We start from the raw sequence: 20,206 nt of genomic DNA, 5'->3' as shown, positions 1-20,206 counted from the left end.
CAACTCAATATCGTTCTCGCGATATCACGTTGCGCAAAATTATATTGAAAGTGTCGCAATAAGTATGCAATATTGAGTTTATTTTGATGAGCGCTGCGTCCCGTCCGTTGGCTGTGTGGCTTAGCTGTTTTCGATGTAGAGATTGCTTGAAACACTAATGATCATCATTTCATTGGCCAGTTACCGTGCCGCTTGCACATGTTGGTACACGTTAGCGCACAGGTCCACTACGTGACCATCCCTATGGAGCATATCACGTGTGTGCATATTTCGACAGAGTGACAGTGTAAGTGCAGAAATAGAGACCACAAATCAGAGAAGCGAAAGAAAAGTTGTGTCCTCTATTTATTTTATACTGTCCAACCAGTAGAACATGTCCTGTTCTGTAGACATGGTCCTTATTTATTTATTCATGTTGGACCGGTCCAATATGAAATAAACCTTGTGTTGTAAGAAAACTTGTTTAATTTGTTACTAATCTATTTTGATGTGTTTTCCCGTAACTTTTGTAATTTTACATTAGTTTGAAAATATCAAAATTAATATCTATCTTGCAATATTCATAATCGATATCGCAATATCACATTTTATCAATATCGTGCAACCCTAAATACAGTCCATCATGACCTTTTTGGCCACAACGATCGTAGCATGAAAATGTGATGCCGGCACATCCCTAATTCACATGGACACTCTGTTCATCTGGAGTAGAATTCATCCCAGTCATCTCATCAAGCCCGATGTGACATAGGTGGTTGTCTGACACCTCGGCTCAGTTCGTTAAGATACAAGCCCACACGCATAGCGCTGAAGTGCTGACCAGGGATCAGTTCTTCATTTCAGCTCATTACAATTGAGCATGTAGACCTCTGATGCTTGATTAGCGGCCTTCGTCTGACAGCTATGATTAAATACCTGCCCGTGGCCGCTTGATGAAAACATCACATCATCAAAACTGAAAGTACAGAGCTCCAACAGCGGGCCGGTCGTTTAGTTTGCTAAATCAACTCTCCTTTTACTGCGTATCTCTGGGCAAACCCCCCTCTGATCGAACTCTCTCCATTACATGCCACTGTGCACCGCTCCTGGCATGCTTTCACACACATATACACACAGCTGAGTTTGTTCCAGTCGTTTCAGCCAGTCAGCACCGAGCTCCATAACCAGAGAGCGGTGTTATTCCCACAACAGTCTCGCATCGTCTGCACTCGCACAACGTCCTGTATTACTGCCATCAATCATGTCGAGGAAATTACAATTTCCACACGTCAGCTACAGAGAGCTGTGGTGCGCTCTAATTGAATACTCTTGATATTTCCCCCGCTACTGTTATTGGGCCCGGAGTCGAGACTCCTTCTGCGGCAAACTAACCTGGAGGGGTGAGGTAAAGCAATAAAGAAAGAGAAAAGGAGAAAACACGTAAGTGGAGTACACATTCAGCTGTAAGATCACTGACTCCCATTCAACCTCTTGATTTATCAAATCTAAATATTTATCATCGTTCACCGCTTTACGTTGTTGTCTCCGATGTCCGATTGTAAGCATTAACAAAGAGCTGTATGGATGCTTTCTCTACATCCTGAAAAACTACATCTGTCCCCACATTGTACGCCTGGCTGTCAATTCCAATCAATGGCCGATAGTCGAGAGCCTCTGAATACACGCTGCACTTTTTGTTTTAGACTGACAGCATGTTCATTACAAATTCAGAGGACCATCATTTTCACGCTGTTTTTCTTTATCTCGAGGTAAATGGATGTCAGGAAACAAATGAGGCAGTTCGCAACAGCTGCACATCAACCGGGCGGCTTCCATGTGATGCCGAGGGTGGCATTAAGTAGCAAACATCACCGCTTTGTGCCAGAAAAAAATCCTTTTGCTTTGACGAAAACACACACACACACACACACACACACACACATGAACTCGCTGTCACTTACACAACACAGTCCTAGACTAATTTTTGCTTTCTCCCAGTCTCGCTTAGGCAATTAGTCAGTCACGTTTCTCATTAGCATATTACATTTTCACATATATTAAGAGCGTCTTGAAATGAAGAACGTAGCGTCTCATTATCTTGCTTCGCAGCTGTTACAGATATCCAACTTGTGACCTTTTTTGGTTATGAGCTGCTCTCACTAGGACACCCCTTTGCTCACTCCTTCATTCATTCATTTCTCTCTCTCTCTCACACATGCACACACACTCTCACAGACTCTGATGTTAGCTTCCCAGAGTTGTGTTTAATCCATTTACTGTGCGCTGGCAAGCCTTCTCCTCTTTTCAGCTTTCCTTTTTAGCCTTTTGTAGAATTGTCTGAAATGCAAATCAGATACTGCTCTGAGGTGTGTGGGGGTGGGTGTGTGTGGGTGGCGTAGCACAGCACGACTGGGGTAAATCGAGGCATTTTTAATAGATCTCGAAAAACATCCACATCTTCCGTTCAGATTGCGGCACAGTCAATTTTCAAGAATTTTACAGTTGGAGGGGGATTACAGCTAACTCCTCATGCTGTTGAATTTTAAGGAATGAAATGTGCTGTGTTGTTTTAATTCTAGGCTCAAATTCATGTTTTATTCCGGCGGTTTAATAGAAACAAGGTAATCTGACAGATTAATTGCCATTATGATTTGGAATTCATGGACGCAGGTGCATTATTACCAGCAAGGAAACGGGTTTGGATGATAAAGAGTTTAAGTGTCTTGCAGTGTCCTCTCTTGCCCATCCTATTCTCTAATTAACCTAGAACCTCAGGCAAGATCATGGAGAGTGAAACGCCTCATATTTAATGCCGCCTCTCTAAATTAAAGTCTCATGTCTGTTCTTTAATCAGAGGTCACATTTAGTATTTGAAGCTCTTGTAAAATGCTGACATTATTGCACTTGTGTGTGGTAACTAGTCCCCCAAACACACACACACACACACACACACACACACACACACACACACACACACACACACACACACACACAAAATCAGCCATTTAATAGGTCATCAGAAAGATCTGTTTCACACACATACTGTACCTCAACCAGTTTTTCAGTCTGTATTTTCTTTCCTCCCTGAACAGGATGGATTCCTTCTCCAGCCCTTTGAAAAGGAAGATCGAGCCACACAGGACCAGGCTGAGAAAGAGGACAGTTGCGATAAGGTGGACAAACCTGAGAAAACACCAAGAAAAATGCTGTCGAGAGGTAAGAAAAGCAATTAAAACCCATAGTGAAGTGCTTGTTTCCGAAGGTCTGTATAGATTTGTATTTCTTTTTTTTTATTATTATTATTATTTTTTTTTTTTAAATATCTCCACCCTCTCTTCTGAATTCATACACATTTTGACATTTTTTTCCTTGGTTAGATTTTACGGTTCGAAAGAAGACCTGACGAGACTTGCCATCTCAGTCACAGGAGCTGAAATCTTTCCATTAACACCACAGCTTTCTTTACATCATAAACACCTGGCCACCTGGCCTCATTTATAAACATTGCCTACTTCCAAAAAGGAGGTTGAAAGATGCATGTGCTTTTCCCATCCCCAAAAATTGAATTTTTATGATTTAATTTAGAAAACTTGGCAGGAGGATATGTGCACATCTTGAAATTGAACCTCACTATAGATTATTTATATGTTTATAATATTTTGTGTCACTGGTGACACTGAAGGAAACATTTTGAAATGAAGCCAAATGCTTAAATGATACTTATCACACAATCCATGTCACTCTGCCAAATTACAGCCTTCTAATAATTATATCTTCTACCATGTCACGAGCAACAGCCAATCCTAAACATTTTTTTTTTCCCGGCACAGTGCCCTCCAGTTTGTCCAAAAGCACTTCTCTGTTTTAAATGATATCTCATTATGGGCTGATAATTGGCGTGATTCAGTTAATTGCGACAAGCTCAAGGTGTTAAGCAATTATATGGATTCCCACAGGCGTATAAAGGTGTCTGCTTCCCTCTGTGGAGAAAACGCCACTGATGAGGCAGCCTCCAATTATAGAAACCAGACACCCACCAAGAGGAACGAGCTCCGTGTCCCCTGACTCCCACTGATGGCTCCCATCCTTTGTTCGTGCACAGGAACGAGCTTTTTCAGTGTCGACTTCGTTATCCAACCACTTCTTCGTTTCTTAAACTGTTCCGCTGGCAGCGCTCCCTGCTGCTCATACAAGCTGCCAGATACATTTTTTTTTCTTTCCAAAATTGGTCACACCAAACTGCTAGTGGCTAGCACTGTCACCCTCAGTGAAGTTTCTTATTTCACACATGACTTTTCCTTTCTTTCTTTTTCTTCCCAAATTGAGCTGAATGACAAGCTGATTAATTAGCATATCAATAATCACAATGGGCGTTTCATTAACTGTTTATCAATAATTTGGGGAGTTAATTGGGTGGAACATTTTCAAGTTTCTTATTATTTATATAAATGAAATTATGTTCAGAAAATGACATGCATGTAATCTTGGGGATTGTTGTATAAATCAGGACATATTGGAGTGAATTTGTGCGCAGGCAACATTAAGGGTGGAGTCTCCGTTTTATAAATGAGACCTGTGATGCACTGCCTTCATTTCAAAGGCAACCTCATTGGTCATTGAAACAACATGTGTGTCTCTCTTGGTTAGATTCCAGCCAAGACTACACCGATTCAACTGGCATAGATCTCCACGAGTTCCTGGTCAACACGTTGAAGGGCAACCCCAGGTACGCTCAACATACACACTGCTGCAGTCCAACGCCAGCCTAAAGGCCTGCTCACACCATTTCAATGGAATCGCTTTGATTAGTGGATTCACTTGCAGAAAAAAATATTGCTCAACCTTGGTGAGCTTGACACAGGAATTCCCGCCATTGTGCAATAGCAAGCTGTCTTTTCACTGCTGATATTTGAATGTACAGAGAGCCAGTGTCCAAAATGGAGACAGCTAACAGTAAACTTTGTTTTACGTTATTTCCGGCTTCCTGGATAGGTAATAGAGTAGCTAGTTCCCTGCTGGCTAGCCAGTTAGCGGTTAGCTTGCTTACTACAGTATTCACCAAGTAGCCCTATGTCACCACGCCTTCTTAACCAAATATTTTGCATTTTACTGTGCTACTTTCTGGTGCGACCAGAGGCCTGTACTATGAAGCAAGATTTGGCGTTACCGAGGTAACTTCAGAGAGAGAGAGAGGTGCGTTCATAAAAGTTAAAACGGTTAGAAACCGACAATCCCGTTAACATTCCCTGATGGTTATTTTAATGAAAGATATAGATTTTCAGCAGAGTGGTTTACAAAGGCTGTTTGTCAGCTTCTTGAGCCGTGTGTTGCCAATGCCACACATCGCTTTGAATTACGTTTTTATATTTTTTTATTTTCTCTCACGATCGCTTCCTACTGCCAAGGTTGCAACTGATAATATAATAGGCTAAAGCAACGACAGTTTATGGAAAGCAGAAGTGTAATTATGGTCAGATCGTGGTCCTGACTGATGGGGAAGTGATATTGATAAGCGTTGTGATTTACGCATCTACAGCGTTGGCTTTTTTTTGCCAGCTTTCCTTCCTGCGTTTTTCCTGTAAAACCGTGTCTGTGTTCTTCATATTTATGTCGAATTATATTTTGCTCTTCTTATGTAAAATATGCGGCTCTGGTAGATGTTTGCGATTGGTCGTGCTGTGCAAACACCGCCTCTTTTATGTGAACGTGCTGGATTGGATTGTTAGGTGAAGCCGGGTAACTGAAATAAATCCAGGACATGTTGATCTTGATTCTTAGTACCGGCCTCAGGCCTTTTTAGAGATCGTGTTGGTACTATTTGAACATTGGTGATCTTTCTTATGACCTGAGAAGTGAAAATAATGTTGATTATGAACCCAATTTTGCATTCAGGATGTCTCAAAAAACAATCTTCATATGTGTCATTTCTTTAGGGATCGAATCATGCTACTGAAGTTGGAACAGGACATCTTGGACTTCATCAGCAATAATGAGTAAGACATATTCTTTACTATTTAGCAGGTTCTCAACCAGACTGAATTAGTGAACCCAGCTGCAGTAGCAAACTTTTCCTTCAAGCTCAAATATTCTTCCAAAGAGCTCTATAGAATATGAGCAGAGAAGGCTCTTTCAGATGGGCTGTGCTTGATGTTACACAATTAAGACGAACAGCTGTTTGTCATTTCAGCTGATACATTTGTTGCCTCATCTGTAGAGTATAGCCCTGTTTGGATGTATCACATACATTTAAAAAAACAGTCTATGATCAGACTTTTGTCTCTGCTCATCAAAGGAAGCAGTGGTGGAATGTGCCTAAGTACATGTACTCAAGTACTGTACTTAAATACAAATTTGAGGTACTTGTACTTTGCTTGAGTCTTTTCTTTTCATGCTACTTTCTACTTCTACTCCGCTAAATTTCAGAGAGAAATATTGTACTTTTTACTCCACTACATTCATCTGACAGCTTCAGCTACTAGTTTCTTCACAAATTAGTAATTAAGTACACAAAACACATGTAGTTTTTTAAAATACGACGTTTTATTATACATTAAACTACCCAACAATATATAGACCTATAAGTCCAGCTGACATGATTAGACCATTAAACACTTTTCTTTGCATTTTTCTGCATTGAGTACTTGAGTTCCTGATGATACTTACATACTTTTACTTAAGTAATATTTTCAATGCAGGACTTTTACTTGTAACAGGGTATTTTTTTTACATTGTGGTATTAGTACCTTTTAAAGGATGAAATGTTAAGTTTGGATCACCATTACCAATTTAGTCATGTTGGTCTCAAATTACAGAGGGCTTTAAGTTCTCCTCTAGTGAACTCTGACATGCTTTGAAACATTTCTTAAAACAAACCCAAGAGCAGATATATCCTTACAAGGTAAGACAACAATGGCCTTCTACCAGATAAAACAGGCAAGCTTTACTTGCTTAACTCCTCATTTCAGACTGGGATTGCAATGTTTTTTCTCTCAGAGCATATCATTTTCACTTAAACATTTCAACCATGTGTGCGTCCCTCCTAGAAGCCAAAAGAGAAAGTTCCCACCCATGACGTCCTACCACAGGATGCTGCTACATCGGGTGGCAGCCTACTTTGGCATGGACCACAACGTGGACCCCAGTGGAAAGTCCGTGGTGATTAACAAAACCACCAACACTAGAATGTGAGCCTCTCTTTGGTCTTTTGGTGATCTTCTTCCAAGTTTACTCACCGTATTAGAGTAAAATCAGTATATGAATTATATTATTATCAGACCTCTCATTATACTACACTATCACTTAGCTAGTTAATTGGTGGTGAACTTTAAGCTGTCGCAATCCGTCGACAGATCGGTAACTTTCCTGCCCTGCTTGTTGGTTAACATATGTTGCTGTCAGCATCTGCCTGAAATTAAGATGGCACTAAAACTCTTGTGAAATCCCCCCACCAACAGACCGGATCAGAAATTCTCAGAGCACATCAAGGATGACAGGGCAGACGATTTTCAGAAACGCTACATTCTAAAACGAGACAACTCCAGCTTTGATCGTGAAGACAGCACGGTAGGTGTTTGCGTGTGCATGTGTGTTTTTCACCAAGCTGTCACTTTCATTTCTGACATGTTGGTAAGAGTGGGACAATCTGGCGTTCCTGACATAGCAGCTAAAGGTGTGTGTGTGTGTGTGTGTGTGTGTGTGTGTGTGTGTGTGTGTGTGTGTGTGTGGTGTGGGGTGTGGGTGTGTGTGTGTGTGTGTGTGTGTGTGTGGGTGTGTGTGGGGGGGTGTGTGTGGGGGTGTGTGTGGGGGTGGGGGTGTGTGTGTGTGTCCTTGCCAGATTCGAATGCGTTTGAAAGCTGACAAGAGGAGCAAATCGATGGAGGAGAGGGAGGAGGAGTACCAGCGAGCCAGAGAAAGGATATTTGCACATGATGTGAGAGCTGTTTGTGTAGGCTGAGGGTGGGGGGGGCATGTTGCACAAATCTTTGTGTCGTTTCTATTCATGTGCAAATTCAGGAGATTTCTTGCTACCAATTACCACTGCTGGATTTATGAATTTCTAGACTAGGTTCCCTCTGATGTGAAGCCAAATGTATAAAGTCCAATTTATAACTAGACCTGTAAGTGGGAACACCGGGGTCCAAGCATCTGTCAATGCAACGGCATTTAGTTTTTTTTATATATTTGTTGATAAATTGATCAATGCTGTAGTCATATTCATGAGGATTTTTAATGCACAGAGCCATGAAACATGGCTTTCAGCAAATGTAAAGAGAAAAGCGTTGAAGATAATAATAAGAACAAACTGTCCTGTGAATTATCTGCACCACTGGAATTGACTGTAACTTTCATTTCCACCCACAGGGAGATCACTTCATACTAGATAGAAGGTAAGCCATACTATGCCATTAATAACCACTGATTTTGCTTCACCTCTCATTGAGCAATAAGTTTGTTTCAAAAAGAGCTAACATGGATGATGAATTGTCAGTTAATTGGCCAGAGTAGAACCGATAGATCCTTTTAAAGTGTAACTAAAGCTCTACTTTAAATGATGTTCTATCACTTTTATAGTGTTCCTGTCAGAGCAGCAATTAGCGTCAGCTCTGTCATGTTTTAAAATGGTGGATATCTCATTTTGTCAGCGCCTGTTCCCTAATACCTCTCTTCTCCCTTCAGTGCTCAGGATGAAGGCGCATGCATGAGCACCCAACAGAGGCGGCAAATGTTCAGGTAGGTCCGCCCCCGCCGCACATCATTCAGCTCTTTCAGAGGCTGAACCGCAGGCAGAGAAAACCCTTTGAATCGCCCGTCAGCCTTAATCGGCGTGCTGATCTGAGGATTTGTTTTTGCTGCTCAGGAAAGCTTCTGTTAAATAGGATTTGCTGCCCATGTGGGACGGCCTGTTTCAACCAAAGCTTGGCAATTACACCATTTTTGTTGGGAGAAAATGCAGTCTTGTTATAGCTAAATCTACATTGCTGAATATGGTCCAACAGGAAGACCACAGGCCATATGTTTTTAAATCGTGTTATGCGAGTGTCTGGTTTAGTTTAGGTTTTCATGTGTCATTTTGTGACAAAAGATTAACTTATTAGTTAATTTTAAGATTAGAGCTGAGCAATTAGACAAAAAAAAAAAAAAAAATATATATATATATATATATATATATATAAATAAGCAACTGTTTTGATAATTGATTAAATTGGAAGTCCTATTTAAAACCAGAAATGCCAAAAGAAGTCTGTGGTTCCAGCGTCTGAAACGCAAATGCTGTTAAATGTTTTATGATCTAAAGCTAAATGTCTTTGGTCACAAAACAAGCAATTTAAACATGTCAACTTGGTTTTGGGATCGACATTCTTTTACTATTTTAGACAATTTATGGATCAAATGATTCATCAAGATGTGTGTGCAGGTACTGTGATATGATTAGTGATGTAGCTCTTTCTGATTTAGGACATTGAAAGTTGGGTCTACACTGTTTTGCATTTTTGATATTGAATGATAAAATTAGCATAAAATATTTTCAAATAAAATGCGCTCTCTTTTTCAAGGCTACGGGCCGGCCGGTCAGGCGCCAGCCGGCAGAGCAGCTCTGAGACAGAAACGCTGCCGCGGCACGGCGAGCCTCGGCCGTGGAGCAGCACCGACAGCTCGGACAGCTCCAACCGGCTCGCCCCGCGGCCCCCCATCACAAAGGCCAGCAGCTTCAGCGGCATTTCCCCCGGCCTGGTCCGAGGGGACAGCACGGCCAGCAGCAAGAGCACCGGGAGGCTCTCCAAAACAGGCAAGAGGGATGGAGGGAGGTGGAGTAGAGCTGTACTACAATGTTTAGAGACTCATTGACCTCATAATCTCCTCACTGTTTTAAATGAAACCGATGCCACCGGAAATACAAAAAAACTGCATCTACTTGCACTTTCAAAGTGTAGCAGTCATTATTCTGCCATATACAGTTTTTTATTGAATGTTTTTTTTTTTTACAGATTCAGCTGTTTCCGTGATTGGTTGTTTTAAAACGAGGCAGATTACATTGTACAGCTATGTTCTGATAGATGTAGATGGAAGGATTTCTCTCACTTCTTTCTCACGCATGTAATTCATTCATTCATTCAGTCTCTCAGAGAAGGGAGAGGAAACTCAGTGTCCCAGCATGACGAAGTATCCTAATTGGATAAATGAGGAGCAAAAAATAGGCATTTTGCATATTGAGCTCCAAGCAAACTCCTCTGGCATTCAGGGCTTCTGAGTTGCCTTCAAAGCAAATGTTTGTTGGCCTGCCGTTGTTAAGTCTGTGGGCCGCCCTGTAGCCGGACAGCTGTCAAAACTAATGACGGTACAGCAACCTGGTGATGGAAGAGGCCCTTAAAAAGTGTTGTAGCAGCAATAGTGTAAAACCTAGCGGTGAGGAGTTACTGCAGGTACTTACTCCACAACATGATACATTTGTAACTATATTGGCTGAGATTAGAGGAAAGTGTTCTTTACTGTGGATTTGTCTTCTTTATCTCCGTGAATGCAGGGTAGAAGTCCTTGGTTGGCCTCTGCTCTCCATTTGGTACACACCACCGTTTTTCTCTTCCTGGTTACATATTTTTTTTTTTTTTAACACACAGAGGTGTAACAGCAGCAGCAGGCTTCTTGCCTGAGCAGTTTTTTAAGTTGTTTACGAGGCGGCTGGCTGCCCTCACTTTGTGTTTTGGGAGTATAAGTCGAGGAGACATTTTTCCTGTGCTGCCGTGTTTGGCTGCATTTGCCCTTCGCCTAAGCCCTCAAATAACCTCTCTTGGAACAGGCTGCACGCCATCTCCCCCTGAAAATAGGAGCTTATATATGATGAAAGTAAAATTGCTCTCAATCAACTGAAATTAAATTATTGTTTCTGCCTGTATGATTTAATTTGGACATAATCTTTCAGTTTTTTTGTCAAAGTCATGACATTTGTCATTAATTTTCCTTTGTTTTAAATCGAGCGGTGGAAACTACATTTACTCAAATACTTAGGTAAAGTTTTAAGGCACTTGATCATTTAATTTCCTGCAATTCTAAACTCTTCTAAACACTAGATTGCGATGCCAATCCCTCCTCCCAAAAAACGTCTTTGTACAATCGCCGTTTTGCACGCCATTCAGTAATTATACAGGGAGAAATCCATAACAGACGGTGCACAGATACCAATTCTCCATCAACAGTTGCTTGTGCAGCCACCAGAGAGGTCGCATTATTAGCCAGACTGCTTCATTATCACCATCAACTCTATTAACCCACTTGAATAACTAGCAAGCTGAAAGCAATACGTTAATGCTCCTCCTCTCAAAAGCTCTCTTGAAGTCTTTCTGGGAGACGTAGGAAGAATATTCTAATCTCATTGTTCTGCCTTTCCTCAGGTTCAGAATCGTGCAGCAGCGTCGGCTCCTCGTCCAGCTCTCTATCCCGTCCCCAGCTGCCTCTCCCAGTTTCAGCCCCGTCCTGGTCCAACATCCCCGCCGCACCTTTAATCCACATAGCCGCTGACACTAGAGGCTCTGGACACCCTGAGATGATCAAGAGCGTCCCGTCACAGCCACCATCAGCTACAGATGCAACAAACTTTTATGTGTTGCCGCTGGAAGCCTCAGGGATACCACCCGGCAGCGTTCTGGTCAACCCACACACAGGTGGGTGATGGGATACCTCCACGTGAAGATGAAACGTTTCAATGTAAAAGTCCATCTCACTAAATCAAAAATCCCACAAAGGCACAGGATTTTGTTCTTGAGGGGCGGTGACCCAATCTCAGCCTGCTGCATTAAATCAAAGCAAAAAAAATACATTTTCATGTCTTGTAATTTTGGTTTACTAATGAATTATCCATGAATTGGGGACAGAATTACAGGTTGGCATGGGGCTGCACTCGGTTTGTCTGTCAAATTAGTAGTCAGACCAGAGCACGCTGATCAAAATGCACTGAACAGATGGGAGAAATGTGTAAATATTCATCATGTTGTACACTTTTGAGCTGCAAACTGAACTTCAAATGCTGCCAAGGTTGTTAATTCCTGTTGCCTCTCCTCTCATGGACTATGTTTGGGTGTGTCCCTCCCTGTCACCACGAGCATAATTCAAGTGTTTCCTTTTTGGATGATGATGATGAATTATTAGTATGTGTGTGTTTGTGTGTGCAGTTCACATCACTGTGGTTTTTGGTCTCTTATGAATAAAATTTGACAGGCAAGCCTTTCATCCACCCCGATGGCAGCGCCGTAGTTTATAACCCGGCCTCTGTCGCCCCCGCTGCTGGCAGGAACCCACAGCAGGGGAAAAGCCCACAGCAGCCTATCCCTGTCCCGACACAGCAGCAGCCAACCAATCACCTCCACCCTCAGGTCAGTGGGGGCGGGGCTACATTTTTCAGCAGGACTCATTGAAATTGAAATCCTGTAAAGACTCAAGTGTTGTTGTTTTTTCTAACTCTCTAACCTCACTAACTTATTGTGTTGCAATGGGAGCTGATAGTAGGATGCTGGGAGTTTCTCTAAGCTAATTCATTGACCCATCGACAACCCCTCCAGCAGCACCAGCCAATGTTACCTGAGATAGTGTTACATTCTCCAAACCCATTAGTCAGTCCTCATACTAAAGGTTTTTTTCTCTAGTTACATTAAAAGTGAAAACATAAACGGGGTTCAGTAAAATGGTCAATTGAAGCTCCCACCGTTTTACTCGCGTCCTGCCTCCAGTCTCATCTCCTGTCCCTCTGTCCATTTCTTCTTCTTCTTCTTCCCTCCTCAGCCGATCTGTCCTCCTCTCCAGCTGTCCTCTGAGCCTGTTCACAACCCAACGGTCTCGTATCCTCTTCCTCCTTCTCAGTTCCTGCCCGTCTGTCATAACCAACAGTACGCTGTGGTACAGAACTCCTTTTCTTCCATTTTATTATTCTTCCCCCCCTCCTGCTCTCCTTCTCCTGTCAGACCTGGCTCATTAAGAGTTTATTTCTAGACTTTTCTCTGAGCAGTTAAATTAATAAATGGAACTCTGACGCAGATGTCCAGGAAGCTTGTGTCGAGCTAAAGAAATACTCTGCGCTCTATTTCGACTCCGATCTTCATACTGTTATCTATTTGCCTTTTTAATGAGCTCCTTAATTAATTATCTTCTGTGATATATTTAAAAAGGAGATAAATTATTGGCCACATATAATATATTCAATACTACTTAGCAAGCAGAGTTTGGTATCCACATTCAGTGTTTTTAAAAGGTTTGGCTCAACAAGATTTTTATCTATGGTATCTAAAATCAAGCATTATCTCACCTTTTCAAACTTCAAAACCCCTTATTATTCCCCCCCCCCACTTAACTATTCAGTTTGTTTTATTGGGTGGAAAGGTGTATTTAAATCCAGCAGGAGCCGGTACCCACATATATAGATCATGCATTCACTTAACCTCATTTTTGACCTGGTTTTAGTGAAAGACATGCCTCTGCGACTAATTATGCCTGTGGAAAGTTCCATAAATATTTAATTCATCACCAGATGTTAGCGCTGAATAATCCATGACCAAAAACACTACTTTTCCAACATGTCAGAAATGACCTGAACTGGCGTGCAGTGGTGATGCAGATAAATAGTCCACTTTAGATTCTGCTGGTCTCTGCAGACCTGGGTCAGATTTAAACTCTGCTTTTGTTTGAACCTTCGAGTGAAAGTCAATTTAGCGAGTGGCTTTGATTCAGCGCTTAGCTTAGGAATCATCGGACTGTCCAGGACGGTTGAACTGTATTGATCCAAATTCTGAGCACATTGACTGAGTAAAATGCATTTTAACACTAGATTCTCTCTCCAGCCTGATGCCCTCAACGCCCAGTTCAGTCACATGACTCTGGCGCAGCAGCCGCCCGGCAACAGTGGGGCTTCAGCTCCGGACGCCCGCCACTATCCGGCCGTATACCACCACCACCCCTCCCAGATGGTACTGCAGGGAGCTCAGCAGCAGCAGCAGCAGCAACAGGTTGCTAGCTACATGGTGGCAGGGCCATCAGGAGGACCCCCAGGGGTGCTGCAGGGTCAGCCTGTCCCGACCCCGGGCCCCAACCACACCTATCCCAGTTCCACCCCAGGCCCTGCTGCTTTTTCTGGATCCACGCTGAACCAGCAGCTGCTCCAGCAACACACCTACATCCATCAGCCTGTCCAGCAGGTAGGGACGTCTAAAATCATGCTAACTGTTTCAAATTGTGATAATGTGTCGACCATGGATCACTCCCGCAGTGGAACACCAGCTTTATGACTAATCCTTCATTTCTCCTCTCGCTGGGAAGTAGATTCAAACGGGAGTGCTGATGTGTCGTACAGTCCTTGAACTCGTGTTGTGTGTCTCTTCCAGATGTCCGCATGTTACTGCTCTTCAGCCCACCACCCCCACTGCTCCAGCCAGCAGCAGCACTACCGGCCCCCCGTCAACCCATTGTCCTATAACTGCCCCCAGAGCCAAAACCTGCCCCAGCAACAAGGTATGCACACAGTCTTTTTAAAGAAGATCCAATTGAGTTTTTACGTCTTTATTTTTTTTAAAGAGAAAATCCCCCCCCTTCCCCCCTTTCTTTTGATACATTACATTGTCAATATAAACTGGTAAAAGTTGTTTTATAACAAACACACCTGGATGCCAAAAAAAATTAGCAGGTTGCCCATCTTTTCTCCAGTTTTCTGTGATGGACCAAAGCTTATTAAACTTCTTCAAACATGGCTTTGAAATAGTTACATGGTGGATCCAAAGACAAATCAAAGGATGTTTTAATGAACGAGGTCTGCAGTCTCTGATGTAAAGCAATGGATTTCTCCTTGATTTTTCAGACTTCGTGTTGCCAAGAGCTCTTGCTGCTAAATAGATAGTTTGACTTCTCACTTTCAGCTCTTAGATAGTATTTATGTGTTGTTGTTGTATGTTTCTTCACAAGGGAGCTATGCCAGCCGCAGTCCGACTGCTCTACTGAAGGACAAATTTCTCCCTTTCTTTCCTCAGTTGATTCGTTTTTACGAGTTCAGATGTCTCCCCGGGAGTCATCCACTTGATTATTCTGGTGATTTATTTATTTTTTTTTTCCTTCACCACAGGAGTTGAGATTGTTAGCTCCTGCTTAGTCTTTCTCACACTTTCACACACGTGCGCACACACACACACGCTGGTGCACACACACGTCTCTGTAAGTGGCTGCGGCACTATTCTGTCATCTGTAGGCTGCAAATGCTGCTTCCCTGCTGGGGACCCGGAGAACAGACAGCGGACAAATGAAGCTGACCTACAAAAGCAAAGGACAGCAATTATTTCTCAGGGAAACAGAAAAAAAATTACTTCAGTGCCTCGTTTCCCTTCTGTTTTTGCATTAATTAAAAACAAAGATATATGGTGTGTGTGTATGTATGTATATATATATATATATATATATATATATATATATATATATATATATATATATATATATATATATATATATATATATATATATATATATATGACCAACTAAAGGTAAAGATAGTGTAGCAATGGGTTCACACATAATAAATAAGTACTCAGTGGGAATTCTCTGATGGTGCAGTCAGGGTCCGCAGAGAAGCTTATGTATTATGTATATACTTGTGTTTACACTCTTCGCTGCAGCTTCAGTCATGTTCATTAGGATTTGTCTTCCTTCCTCGTTTCCGTTTGGTGATGAGAGTTCATTTGTCCCCGCTGGGGGAAAAAAATGCCACCATCCCTACTTTCAATGGAAGTTACATGAAAGAAATGACCGTTTTTCTCAAGGAATGATGGGAAAATCCTGAGATACCTCACATTTTGAATCATACTTGCAAACAGTTAAAACTCTACATAAAATATGTGCATGCCGCCAGGTTAAAACATTGGACACTGGATATAAAGCCTGCCAATAAGGCATGCTTCTACCAAGATCTAATAATGTTTGTGATTGGCTGTCTTAACTTTACAGGTCGCAGAGGCAGGCAGAAAAAACTCACGCACGTTACGCACAGAGACTGGGCTCACATAGTAGGAGCTGAAACATGAATCAAAAAGATTTGTGCCGTAATGTTGTAATTTCTTTTTTTTTTTTACTAAATTGGTATCCAAAAACGTATAGTTTAGGAACCAGTATCGAAGTCACGGTATTGGTATCCGTCCCGTTAGAAATATTTTTGAGCAATACCCAGCCCTACAAATGAGGCAGGTAGATAGTCAGCTGCTTGGACCTTTCAAGACCAGATTCCTTTTCATCTTAATGGTTTCCAGGCTTTGAAGTATGATTTAATACCAAAGAGGAAGCACATTGAATCTGAGAGGCGGGATGCGGGGCCGGGACGCTGTCTGAGAGGCCTTTATGAATCTCACAGTGAACCGGTCTCTTTTTCAGCCCCTCGCTCCTCGCATGCAGGACATGCAGTAGTCTCGCCATGGCTAGACGGTCGGCACAAGGCGCGGAGGATGGAGCGTGTGCATGCAAAGCAAAAAAGTCCTCATAATTAGTCTCAGCCTGTCCTCACTGGATGGCTCAAATCCCTAAGATGCACAAACAGGCATAGGAAGGAATTTCCGAAGGAAAGAAGTCACCGTCGTCCCTCATCTGCTGGAATGGAATAAAATGGGGTGCGTTTGATATTACTGTCATTTCATGCTTGGTTTGTGAGTGAAGGTGGGAGACGAGGCTGGATAAAAATAGTCCTCCCCTCTCTGTTCCTCGTCGAGCACTCTCATTGTCTCGTCGTACTTTTCTCCCAGGGCGGCAGACTGTAAAGACACCTTCACAAAAGGACGCCCTCTCCTTTGTCCCTTGGAATACCGCGTGTGTGTGTCAGGAGGGAACGTATTTTCAAATGTCTCTTTTTGTCACCTTGACATTTAAGTGTCTGAATCTCCCCTTTCCCTCCGGCGAGGAATAAGCGCCGCCATTTTAGACCTTTTGGAAAATGGACAGATCCGTGTGTGTCATTTTCTCCCGGCGCTCTAAATGGGTTTTTAAGTAGTACTGGAGAAATGTGTTCCCATTCTCCGTTTACCCCTGAACCTAATCACTCGTTGAAGTGGAAGTTGTTTTTTGTTGAGGCGAAGGAGCGGTTGGGCCACTCAGGTTGCAGGTTCAGGCCACCGCAGGCTAAATCAAATATATTGACTTTCTCATTTATTCCGAGTGCCTCAAACCTGCTTAGCTGTAACAGCTCTACTCCCTGAGCCAAGCTCAGACTTTGTCAATCTTTGAATCTCCTTCTTTTGTTCTTCTACTGATGACAAGCAAATTTCCCTTTTTAAAAAAAATCTCTAAAATCTTGATAAGCAAGCTCTTATCAGTGCTGTGTTTCATAGGGAGTCGTGAATATTAATTGCAGTGTTGTGTTATCATCGCTGCGTTCCTATCAGGAGTCTCTTTTCATTCGGTCACAGCGTTGTGCCTTTTCTCATTTTGCCTCAGTGCACCAAGCCATGATGCCAAACCCAGCATCCAGCTACCAGACCATAGTGGGCATGCAGCCAACATCCACCGTCGCTCTCACTGGCAACCAGCAAAGCAATATGGGCAACCAGATGCAAGGCATGATGGTCCAGTACCCTCCAATGCAGTCTTATCAGGTATTTTGATGACGAGACGCCTGCAAGCTTTCCCGTTGAGTGTCAGATTAATATTAACAGTGTAAAGATGAAAAAGAGCATGCAGTTCATTTTGGTATGAATGTAATTTGTTGTTCTCAAGACCATTGTTGTTCTCGAAGGAGGCTGCTGGTAGCTCTTTATTCTTGGCAAGACACAGGAAGAGAAGAGACCTTCCAAAATAAAAGCGTGTGCCTGAGATTAATGGAGAAAACAAACTTTAAAATGATTCGTCTTAACAGTAAGGAGAATACCAAAAGAAAAGTGTACATGTTTAACCGCTGTTTTCCAACCTTTTTTTTTCCTGCAGCAGGTCTCTGTGCCACAGCAGACGTACCAGCAGCCAGTGTTTGTGTCCTGTCAGCCAGGACAGGGGGCGGTGGCTGTTGCTGGCATGCAGCCCTGCTACAGCCTGCTCCCCCCTAACCAGCACACCACCATGAGGTACCATCTCAGGTTAAACAACATGGACACTCTGCAAATGTTCCAAAAGTAATGAAAAAGCATGATTATGTTAATTATATCTAGTTATTTTTCTGAAATGTGAATGGAAATGAATGTACTGTACCAGCATCAAATGCAACAGAAAAGGGCATATGACTCACCAAAGATAAAAGATGAATGTTTTTTTTTTGGTTTTATTTATTCTTTTATTGAAACAGGAAGTCTCATTGAGATCATTATATATTTTCAAGAGACACAAGAATGAACATATATAGTATAAGCATACACAATGTACAGTGGTTACACATTATTTGAACATCCATCCATTTTCATTTTAACAGTTTTTGTAACTCAATCCATTTTAAGGAGCCCAGTATGATATCGTATTTTAGATTAAAATACCATATAACTGTATGTTTAAATTCTTTTATTGCATAAAGATATTGTTCAAATGCAGCAGTGTACATGCACATCAATACTTTGATATATGGGAGCAAAGGTGTTTATGGCACATTTTATGTTTAGGATTTCTTCCATAAGCCAGTTTCAATGATCAATTTAATAATCATTCTAAAGGCCTTAAACTGTCTAAAATGTATGAGGAAAAAAAAAGTTAATAATGTTTTCTGGTTCGGCTTTTTTTTTTTTTTTACATTACGTTTACACTGATAATAAACTTACTTTGATTTATGTTCATCCTTTTATAATGCCAGTTTCTAATAGCTGAAGTTGCTTTAATCAGGTTCAGGTGAAATGATTAGCTCGCCTGTGGATGTACTTTGTCCCAGAAACCGATTTGCAGGTACTTGCTGCTGTTTCTCACTCCTAAAGGTGCCTCTTATTTATAGACCTAACAAGCATGATGAGTGCTTCCCCAAAGCACCGCCGAGCCAAGGTCATCTTTGTTCACTGTGGGGTGGGGGGAGCAAGCACGTGATTTGGGTGATGCTTTTCGGGTCTGCGTATAAGTGATGAATGTCGACTCAAAGAGCTGGAGTCGTTTTCCTCCATTACTGCTGGTGCCGAGTAGTGGTGAGCGCTGTGCTCTCTCTCTCATTATAAGCTGATTGATAGAACTAGTTCACAGAAAGCAAAACATGTAATTAGTTTCTACCTCCATGGACCCAATCAATCTGGATACTGGTGAGGGGGAGCACTACTGGGACCATTGTGCATGCTCGTATACATCAACACCAGACATGAAACAGACATGTACTGTAGTCATCACCTGCAGAAGAACAATGTGTGCGCGCACACACAGGCACAAGAGAAGAGGTCACTCTCATTTTCCCAGCTGTAAAATGAGGCTGCTTTAGTAGGGCAGTCAGTGTGGAAATGATTTATGCCTCAGTGTTCGAACGGCTCCGTGTTCTCCCACGAGGCCCGACTGTCCACCTGCAGCCAGCTTTTTCACCAGCTGTACGCGAGTCCCTGCAGGCAGGTTGCTTACTGAGCAGAGCACCTGCTTTGCAGATGGACTTAACGTTAAATTTCAAATTTAATACCTCCAGCTGAAGCGTTAAGATCGCCGAGCTTCTGGAGATTTACGTCTGTGCAGGTTTGGAAGTGATTCTCTGATCAGTATCGTATTGGACTTCTTTTTCTCGAGATGCTCACGCTTTGGAGTGCCAGAAGCACTTCTGCTGACAAATTTGGCAACATTTAAACCTTATACAGGGTATGATCTACCCGTTCATTTTCTGCTGCTTATCCAGGTGTAAGTGGTGTTTAATGATGAAATAATGATATTGTTAGGAAGTATTGGTATCGGGGGCTACAATTATAACCACCTAACCATCATTAATATTGTCGATTATTTGCAGATTAGTTTTTTTATTTTTCTATACAAGACTATAGAACACAAGTTGATGGCATCAAATTCTGTTTTCAAAGCCAAACAGTCCAAAACCCAAATACATTGATTTAATATACTGTAAGATGATAACTAGCAGCAAATTCTTACATTTGAGAAGCTGGAACCCTCAATTGTTTTGCTTGAAGAATAACTTGTAATTAATCGATTATCAAAATAGTTGTGGACAAATTGTTTTATCAATTGACTATTAGCAGCTCTAATTGTTCTATACTGCTGAAAAGTACTGACAAAAATGTGATGGAAATGTCAATAGATGAATGCAGATGGCTAACATTTCTAGGCCTTATCATCC

General features: G+C 42.0%; 1 protein-coding gene across 10 annotated transcripts in view; it reads left to right on the top strand.

Annotated features, from left to right (window-relative positions):
- Positions 1-20,206, top strand: part of r3hdm1 (R3H domain containing 1) — a 46,674-nt gene that overhangs the window by 19,593 nt on the left and 6,875 nt on the right. For 6 of the 10 annotated variants that reach the window (XM_028571615.1, XM_028571621.1, XM_028571620.1 and 3 more), the window contains 16 exons: positions 3,072-3,195; positions 4,627-4,705; positions 5,913-5,972; positions 7,023-7,163; positions 7,434-7,542; positions 7,814-7,909; positions 8,341-8,366; positions 8,656-8,709; positions 9,534-9,766; positions 11,367-11,636; positions 12,190-12,344; positions 12,751-12,864; positions 13,803-14,156; positions 14,343-14,469; positions 17,419-17,576; positions 17,905-18,086. In XM_028571615.1, the coding sequence (XP_028427416.1) occupies positions 3,072-3,195; positions 4,627-4,705; positions 5,913-5,972; positions 7,023-7,163; positions 7,434-7,542; positions 7,814-7,909; positions 8,341-8,366; positions 8,656-8,709; positions 9,534-9,766; positions 11,367-11,636; positions 12,190-12,344; positions 12,751-12,864; positions 13,803-14,156; positions 14,343-14,469; positions 17,419-17,576; positions 17,905-18,086 (2,282 nt within the window). The remainder of the gene's footprint in view (positions 1-3,071; positions 3,196-4,626; positions 4,706-5,912; positions 5,973-7,022; positions 7,164-7,433; positions 7,543-7,813; positions 7,910-8,340; positions 8,367-8,655; positions 8,710-9,533; positions 9,767-11,366; positions 11,637-12,189; positions 12,345-12,750; positions 12,865-13,802; positions 14,157-14,342; positions 14,470-17,418; positions 17,577-17,904; positions 18,087-20,206) is intronic. The other 4 variants (XM_028571617.1, XM_028571618.1, XM_028571619.1 and 1 more) reach the window with 4 other exon arrangements.

This window comes from Perca flavescens, chromosome 24 (genome assembly GCF_004354835.1).
Source record: "Perca flavescens isolate YP-PL-M2 chromosome 24, PFLA_1.0, whole genome shotgun sequence".
Taxonomy (NCBI): domain Eukaryota; kingdom Metazoa; phylum Chordata; class Actinopteri; order Perciformes; family Percidae; genus Perca; species Perca flavescens.
This window is presented reverse-complemented; position numbering and strand designations above follow the sequence as displayed.